Genomic DNA, 9,291 nt, shown 5'->3' with positions numbered 1-9,291 from the left:
TAGTAGAGAATTTTGTGCAAATGTAACGCAAAAAGGTTTCGTGTCGTATAGAGGCGAGACACGAGATTTGCAACATTCATGCAATTAAACGAAATGATATATGAAATGAATCATATACTGAACTGTGGATATGAAATCGAGTAAAGCTATAATCCTCGCAGTTATGGACGCAATTTTACCAATTGCGCAGAGAAGCCTGAAAAATTCAGGGCTTCGACGGGGTTTGAACCCGTGACCTCGTGATACCGGTGCGACGCTCTAACAAACTGAGCTTTTTAGGGAGGATACGTGGTGTATTTTGTCATTTAGTGGTTATCTATTGCATAAAATTATCTAAACACGGTAAAACCTTCAGGGTTAGGATTAGGGTTAGCGTTAGGGTTAGATTAGGGTAATTGTATAATTACTTAACGTTTTATACCTTGTTTAAAAAAAATTGAAACAATAGAAAAAGAAACACCAAGTACCTACCCTATTTAGCCACTGACGTAGGGAGTCGGTCATTTGTTGGTTCTAATTTTCCCGTGAGGAATGAATCAATGAACGAAATGATATATGAAATCAAGTTACAGTAAAGCTATGATCCTCGCAGTTATGCACGCAATTTTAGCAATTGTGTAGAGAAGCCTGAAAAATTCACGACTTCAATTCTCTCGTCGCAAGTTGGGTCCGAAACGTTCGGTAAATGGATGGTGGTCTTCTCATACATTCAGTCATTTGTGAAAATGGAATATTGTTGAAAAAAAAAAAAAGAAAACATAACTGGACCAAAGGAAAGCTCGAATCGAAAATAAATCAGAAAGGAGAGGATATTCATCAATTAAAGAGCAACATATGAATTACAACAAGCAACATTGTAGATAGTTAAATAATTTACTTTTAATTACAAAGTATTACATCAAAGTACGCTGTGTTCCTTACTAATTAAATACTAACATTTTATGGTAAGCGTTATTATAGATATTATTTCAAGCGTGCGATGGTTATGAAAGGACAAACGTCGCGTGTAGCATGCGTGTAGTGCCAATATTTACCAAACGACAGAGATATCGCTCCAGAAAAATAGCAAATACGGGTAGAAATTTCTACTGTTACTTTAAAATGCACAACAAGCACATTGGCAATAGACCGCGGTTTCTTCGTTTTTGTATTAAACCAACTTGAAAGCCAACCTCGTTCCCTGGGCATTTCCTGTTCCTTTGCCCGCTCAAAAGTGGGAAGAAGTAAGACCCTGGGAACGAGGTTGCGTGAAAAACCGTCTCCGTATCGAGGATCATCACCCTCAGAGCCACGCCCCCGACTTGGAACCAGGCCCCAGTTGTTTGAAGGGTGGATAGCGCTATCCACCGGATAAATCACTACCCACTGGATAATTCCATTGGTTTTGACAGTGTTTATCCACCGGATAGCAATTTCTCCGATGGATAGCATTATCCAGCTTTTATACAACTGGCACCTGGACAAGAATGGTCGACAGATTTATCGGCATTTTTCCTTTTCCCGACATGTCCCGAGGCAGAAAACTTGTAAAATGAACCTATACCTTTAAGGTAATGCACTTCTCCATCAGATAGAGAACAACCAATTAGTTAAAACTCTATTAATATGCAAAGATCAGATAACAACAAAAATCTGGTGTTCGGCAGTACCTGAATTACCCAGAATACGTCACTCGAGCAAAAAGCTGATACCAGGGTTTTTTCAGGAGCCTCTAGTTTTTCTCAATGACGTAACGATGGAAACGCTGTTTGAAACACCAACAAACAAACGACTTTCTGAAAAATTTTCTATGACTTGTAGAAAAAGGTATTCCGTGTTTTTATCTGTTTTTCTAACTTGATTCTTCATCTTAACAGTCGAATAGTTGAAATGTCACCTTACAGAACACGCCCAACGTTGAAAATACTCTTTGAGTTCTATTTTATTTCGTCAATAGACTTATTAAATATATTTTTCATTTCTAATTCTTCTCGCTTAAAAAATCTTTAGGCGAAATTACTCTTCTGAAGGCATTCTACCATCCGATTTAAAAAAAAAAGTAAATTAGTATTTCCGTCAATGCGAGTTAAAATTAAGCAGTTTTTACTGATTTTACAAGGCAATGAGGGAAGGGTTGGGCTTAAGGCTCATATAAACTTCTGATGGTAATTTTTGCCTTGGACAGTTAGCAGTCCCTCTCAAGTCAGTTGAACCTCCCACTTTATATTAGTCACGCAAGAGAGCTGAGGGGAGAATGGGGAGAGATGGCAGTATAATTTTGCCAACGATTTTCTAGCTTTCATTTTGGGAACACCCCTTTCATTCAGACTGCGGTTCACCGGACAACTACGTTGATGAAGTCACAACTACCGTAAATGGGAACCTATAATATGATTCTTTTGTAGAATGATTCCTTGTCTATGTTACACCAACTGGTCTCAATTTAGAACTCAATTTAGAACTGAGCCCACTCATTTCAAGAAATTTATTCTTTTCACCCTGAAAACTGAAGGCAGCGGCACCCATCTTGTTGGGACCAATCATTTGCATAGCATTGGAATCAAAGAATATTCCATTTGGCTACTGTTATAAAATGGGGCTTTGCCACAGTAAAAGAAGAAGTATCACCATCCTCATAGACTTAGGGGCAGCTAGTCTTCTACGACTTTGACTCCACCTCGGTTAATGAGAAGCAGTATCACAAAAAGAATCTTACTGCTGATGGCAACCATTACAAGACATGGAATGTTAGTAACTGCTATCTTTCACTGACTGCTACAAGATCAACAGACGATGAAAGTCCATGCAGTGCATCAAGTGACTTGCCAGCTATCTTTGTGGCTTCCATACCCTGCGCTAAGGCATCTTCCCACGGTGCTTGGATATTTGCGACAGGTGCAGTAGGAGCTACGGAACAATAAAAAAAAAAAATCATGTTTAAAGAGAAGAAAGCAGGTGTTAAACTGAGCAATTTTTGTGCAATTTGTCTTGCAACTTCTTGCAAAAAAAGCTGCCCTACAAATTGCCAAAATGTACGACACCTTGCAACACCCAAATTTACTTCACAATTACATTGTACCCATTGACTCCTGGGGGTTCCCCATTGACCATTTACTCTGTTAGACAGAGTAAAATACTAATTCTGGCCGGTTTAGGCCGGTTTGGGTGTTAAAGGGTAAACAGTTAGTGATTAAAGTGATTAACACACCATGTGACACCCATGTCTACAAGTAATCCTGTACATGTAGCTTTTCCAGACTATTTCCATTGCTTTCTATGACTGTACTCAGTTTTGTTATCAGGGCTAGGTGAATAATTCCTGTTGTATCACCGGTCCATTGCTTCGTTCCCAAATCACAGATCGCGCCTGGGAAGCTACAGGATCTTCAATGTCTGCAACTTGTCTCCCAGTGTTGCCTTTTGCAACGAGTTGTGCGCATTTTTATTTGTTTCACAGGGCTTTGTGGACGAGAATGAAGTGAAGATAGTTGTGGCATGTTGTGCCTGAGACATGTTGAAAGGCAAATGCACAGTGTAACAGTGCCGCAACATTTGGTCTACGAGTGACATACAGTAAGCATACATGTACACATCAACAAATTTAAAAAGCAGTGTAGACCTGGAGTGACATACATTGTAAGTTAGGGTAAGTGTCAGGTTTTTTTACTAATTGAAGCTCAATCTGAAGACACTTTGAACATTACCCTATAAAAACTGGGTTGAGGCTGTCCCCTAAATCATTCTTGGAATGTAGTTCAGGCGTCTAGGGTGAGTGCCCACTTCACGAGTAAATAACATGAATACAACTTACAAGAAAAAGGGCTGTTTCCAAGAGATCTTGCCTTAACTTTTTCCAGAAATGCATCAAAGTCCTCAACATCAAGTTCAGCACTTAAAGACAAAAGCAGCACCATGATAAGGGGACATTCTTTTGAAAAACCTTATCTAACATTTCCTGATTGATTCCCTGAGTAACTAAACCCCTTGAAGTTGTGATGCCAAGGTAACTGAAGCCCTGGAGTGAGTTCAGCCCCTAACAGGAACCCTGAGATGAGGGCAAATTGGACTACTTTGAGGTCCAATCGGAAACTACATGTCCATGTATAAGTTTGGATTTACTTACAGAAAAAGATGCAGCTTACTGTATGTACCGGTGTTTACAGTATGTCCCCTTTTAGAAATTGAACATCTAGGTCCCCTATAACCCTTCCCCTCCTATGGGTTAAAGGAGAAAGGGGTTCCTTCCTAACAGTGCATGTTGATTAACAGGAAAGGCTGTGAGACAGGGCCTATGGTTTACAGACCTCTTTCATAATGGCAGCCAAATTAAAATGTTCTTCTGTTTTAAAGCTAATAAGCCTTTCCAGCCTCACTACGAGGAGTAAATTTCAAAAGAATATGAATTGTTTCAAAATGAGGGCAGTAGGTCTAATTAACATAAAATAATACAAAAGAATGTAAAGGAGGTCGCCATTTGAAAGCGGTTTATAGTCCAAATCCGAGAATTTAAGACTTGAAAGTCTAACCATTTCCAGGTGAAATAACAAAGGCAGCACTTTATCCTTGGTTGTTTGCTCGCTTGTTTTTAAAACCGCGAGTGTTGGGGTTTGAACCTGCAATCTCCTGTCTGAAACACCAATGCTCAACCAACTGGGCCACCAGTCGCTGGTCTGTCCACTCTAGAAAATTCTATTCTTCAATCGGGGCCACTTCACAGGAAATGGGTTAAGATACATAATATTAACTATAAAAATTTAATGTGAGGAAATGTGTGATATAACAATCATAAGAAGTCAATTACATACTCATCCGCACTCATGCCATCATCTGTTAACCAAGAGGATAGTGATGAGTCATCCAGAAAACCCCTGCGAATCCTTTTCTCCTTTTCTTTTGCTATTTTGTTTTCCTGTGCAACAGAGGGAATCATTATTCAATTTATGTTTAAATCCACTCTTTATCTTTATCTTTATCCACTCTTTTCAACCAGCTAATCAAAGGCCGTATACACGTAACTTTTCCCGGTAGATGTACCTGTAATTCCATGGTATTTAATGCTAGTTGGCGCCAACCATGCTCCAAGCAACCCGGGCCTGGCTGCAATCTCATGTGAACTGTAACTTTCAAAAATCCTTTAGATATACATGACTGTACATGTAGATCGAGTTTGCTAATAATACACTTCCAAATGAAATATCACTCAATCACATTTCACTGCTTCTAAAAGGAACACTTAATGTCTACATGTAATTTTGAAAGAAAGGGAAATTTAAAGGTGAATGCTCCACTCAGGAATTGACAAACTTCACTTTTTCTTGATGTAAATACATGTACATGTAAGTACCTGTAATTTGTACTTTCTTCAGCGGGATCAAATAAGGTGTATTTGTGACAAATGGGCAAAATCCCATCTCAACTCAAACATATTTTAGGTTTCTTACCTGCATCTGTTTGGCCTGCTTTGCTACTCTGGCTGCCTCTCTCTTGGCTTCGTAGTAAGCCTTCAATTAAAGTGACAGAGTTGTACAAAATAAAAGAATGATTCAGTTTAATGTTATGGACTTGTACCCTAAAATCCAAGGAGTATGGAATTGGAGAACATCAAGAACAGACTCTACCTCTTATTCTTATTTATTTATCATAACAAAGGAAAAAGATGAATAGAAAATAATTGAAGCATACATGTAGCTATTTTACTTAAAAAGAAGGTGATAAAAAACGGCATTTCAACTGCTCTAAAGTAATTTTGAAGACCATGTTCAAGTCCATAAAAATTCCACATACACTGTACATGACTATGTAATTTACAACTTTGAAACAATAAAAGGCTGAAATATTTGCTTAAGAATCCAAAGACAAGGTTAAGAAAACAAAAAGGCTAGGGCTAATGTTAAAGATTAGAGAGTGAAGGGATTTGAGAAAATTCTTAATGTGCTACTATGTATGACCAAAAACTCAATTACCTAAACACTATAGTGTTAACTAAACACTATAGTGACCCAAGTTTTAAGCCTTAATACCTGTTTATTTTAACTGGAATTTTTAATTAAGCTACGTTTACACGCTGAAATTTCTTACAAGTAGCTAGTCAGTAAATGATGTCACTTCTCCCTAGATCCAACCCACTTGAAAGAGTTCGTAATCTTGGGATTTATAAATCACAAAGTTGGCAATCTTGCGATTTATAAATTGCAAAATTGGGCATTGTGCGCTTTATAAATGGCAAAGGTACATGTACTTGAATGTGTTATTTATAAATTACAGGACAACTTTTGTGCCATTTGATAAATAACACAAAATATAAGGAAAAAAGTACTTAAATAATATTTTTAAACCCCATACAAAGTATTAATTATTTTATCAGTCTGGCCGGTGTAGGCCGGTTTGGACGTCGAAGTGTTACGATAAAAGCGAAATGTTAAAAAGATAGATGAAACCACAATGTAAAAAGATCAACTGAATCTAGTCATGCACTCCAAAAGAAAAATACTTTTAATCTAATTTTCTTATCTGATTGCTCATTTGTAATTTTTACTAAAATGATCAAAATACAGATTGTACTCCACCTCTTCCTCAACTCTCAAATTGTCTTCATCCCGTGATAACTGTGCATCAATTTCAGCATCTATTTTTTTCTGTTGCTCAACCAACTCGTGAAATCTCTTTTGAGAGATTAGCTGGGTTTCTGTTTCTGTTAATATTTGTCTGCAATAAAACCATCGTAAGGTTAAAAAAACTTGACTCTAAGATCTTAGAGAGTAATTATCACTAGGCTGATGATCAATATTATTACTAACAAAAATTTCAATGTGAACACAAGAAGATAACACAATGTCATGTATGTCTGAAGGCAGCTTATTTGATGCATCCAGCAGTGTTTGACACTAACGCTTGCCTGATTGCCCGGGGCAAGCGAAATAATCTGTGGATTAGTAATACAACTCTAAGACTTGCCCGATCGGGCAATCAGAATTTTTTTTGACTAATGTTTAGTGGAATGATTTGATTTGCAGTGAAGAAAGTGACTAGTAGTATTAAACGCAAACATGATAAATTTACAACGTTACATCTCTTTGGTGTCATTTATTTCTCTGTTAGGAATAATTTATATTCAATTTGGTACAAACCACAAAACCGATTGGAAGGAACATGTTCGTGCACAAAAAGAATGTTTGTTACAATGGAACCCAGTTTTTGCATGGCCAAATATGCTACGATACTGCTTTGATATCAAACAAGCGCACAAGAAAATTCTACCTTTAAGTTAAGCAATTTCAACCAGCTTTGAAAGACTTGAAGAACATACTATTGGACAAATGGCATTTAATTCAAAACCAACCTAATGTCAGGGATATATTCAAGGAATCCCTTGATCTCTTATAGGAAAGGAAAATTGCTTAAAGATACATGTATGCTTGTCAAAGCAAAACTGTCCAGGCTACTAGAACACCATGGTTACAGAGCAGGAGTCGTGTTGCTCTGTCAAACCCATTTAACACACATTTTGCACAAAATTGACATTTTTACAAGCCTCCTTCGAGTTTAAATGGGCAACCAAAAAAACAAAACTGCTTGCCCAAAGGGCAAATTGGTAAGAAAGTAAGTGTCAAACACTGTGCAGCATTAATTTTGATTTAAATGTCACTACATGTCCCCTTCCTTGGTACTTAGCTCAACGTCACTCGAGTCCAGTAATTAATGGAAATAAACTGTCTGTCTCAATTTCCTTGTCATTAATAAACATAAATTGTGTAAGATTACTGTACCATAACCACAACTACAGGTGACCCGAAAACACTAATCCCTGGTCCATGGACCCCCCTACAGACTAGGTCCACGGACTACCCCTATGGACCTCCTCCACGGACCACCCCAAAACAACATAGAGATACATGTGACAATAAATAAAACAAAATAAAATTAAATAAAATTATTATAATAAATAACAACAGAGGATTTGACTTACATTGGACAGACCACTTGTGTTGGCGAAATCTCAACTGTTACAACCCACAAATCTTAACAATGTAAAAAGACAAAAGCTCAGTCAGGCTTGGGCACAACTAGGAATTTTAATCAGTCACATGCAGTGTATTGCCACTTCCTTCGCTGTGGAGTGCTTCGAAAAAGACCTATATTTACTTCTACCATTTTGTTTGAAAGAGAGAGAGAGAAGTTGTGTTCTATTTCGTGAAGCCTGGGGCAAGTTCATAAATCCGAAGAAAATGGCAGAGGGAAAGAAAACACAAATTAACACAATAGAACTTGGGAATTATCGGTCCACTGCAAAGAGTCAGGGAAGGACATGGCAATATGTGCTTAACATAAATTGCGCCCGAGCCTGACTGTGTAACCGACACATTGGTCTATCCAGCCAGACAACCGCTAAAGTAAAATCTTCAGTTGTTATTATTACATTACATTTTATTTATTGTAGCTATTTCTATGTTGTTTTGAGGTGGTTGGTAGGTGGTTTATAGGGGTAGTCTGTGGACTGGTCCATAAGGCAGTCCGTCGATCCTGTCCATAGGGGCGTCCACGGACCGGGGGTCAGTGTTTTCAGGTCACCCCTGCAACTACTCTAAATAAAATGTACTGTAGGTTTGCTGTAGTTTGGTATTATTTTGTTACCTTAACTTTAAAAAGGTTAAGTGTTAAGGTTTTCAAATGAACAAGCTACATGTAAGTATCTTTAACCTCCAAACATTTGTGGCTATGATTTTACTTTCAGCTCAGACTGTCATTAAAGTATAACAAATACATGTTATCAGTTGATTCAATAATTGGCACCAAAAGCCAACAAAAAGCATCAGCTACTTCAGTCAGAGAAGTTGGCCACATTTTTCACTGAAATGAATCAATTAAAGACAGCCTGGTTCTTTCATACCTAAGATTAAAATTCATTTTCACGATGACAATAGTCAGTTATTCTAATCAAACCAGCTGACAACGATTGTATTGAAAACCCTGCATACGAAGTTAAAGACATGATTTCATTTTCTTACAAGAGAACAGAAAAATAAATTCTTGCAAAAAATTTACCTTGGACGAGGATTGAAGTCTTCCTAATTAAGAGAAAAAGAAAATAAAAGTGTCTCAAAAGAAAAATTCTCTGTCATTGTCATCATTAAAACAATCTGATTTACATTGCAAGAGATCTTATTGATTTACGTGTATTCATTCTACCTAATAATACAAAATGTATTTATAATCCTACTCATAATTCCAACACAAGTCCTGTACTATAGCGGTTACAGTACTAGGGAAATTCTCATTTTACAACAGGAAACTACATTTAATTCACAAGTTTTC

General features: G+C 37.3%; 1 protein-coding gene across 1 annotated transcript in view; it reads right to left on the bottom strand.

Annotated features, from left to right (window-relative positions):
• Window positions 1–854: 854 nt before the first annotated feature.
• The window catches only part of LOC138032440 (AP-1 complex-associated regulatory protein-like), a 16,838-nt gene continuing 8,401 nt past the window's right edge, over window positions 855–9,291 (bottom strand). Inside the window, exons 4-9 of the mRNA XM_068880114.1 lie at window positions 9,022–9,044; window positions 6,546–6,684; window positions 5,421–5,480; window positions 4,785–4,888; window positions 3,791–3,870; window positions 855–2,886 (exon numbers count right to left, since the gene is read on the bottom strand). Of these exons, the coding sequence (XP_068736215.1) occupies window positions 2,738–2,886; window positions 3,791–3,870; window positions 4,785–4,888; window positions 5,421–5,480; window positions 6,546–6,684; window positions 9,022–9,044 (555 nt within the window). The 3' untranslated portion in view covers window positions 855–2,737. The remainder of the gene's footprint in view (window positions 2,887–3,790; window positions 3,871–4,784; window positions 4,889–5,420; window positions 5,481–6,545; window positions 6,685–9,021; window positions 9,045–9,291) is intronic.

This window comes from Montipora capricornis, chromosome 14 (genome assembly GCF_036669925.1).
Source record: "Montipora capricornis isolate CH-2021 chromosome 14, ASM3666992v2, whole genome shotgun sequence".
In the NCBI taxonomy this organism is placed as follows: domain Eukaryota; kingdom Metazoa; phylum Cnidaria; class Anthozoa; order Scleractinia; family Acroporidae; genus Montipora; species Montipora capricornis.
This window is presented reverse-complemented; position numbering and strand designations above follow the sequence as displayed.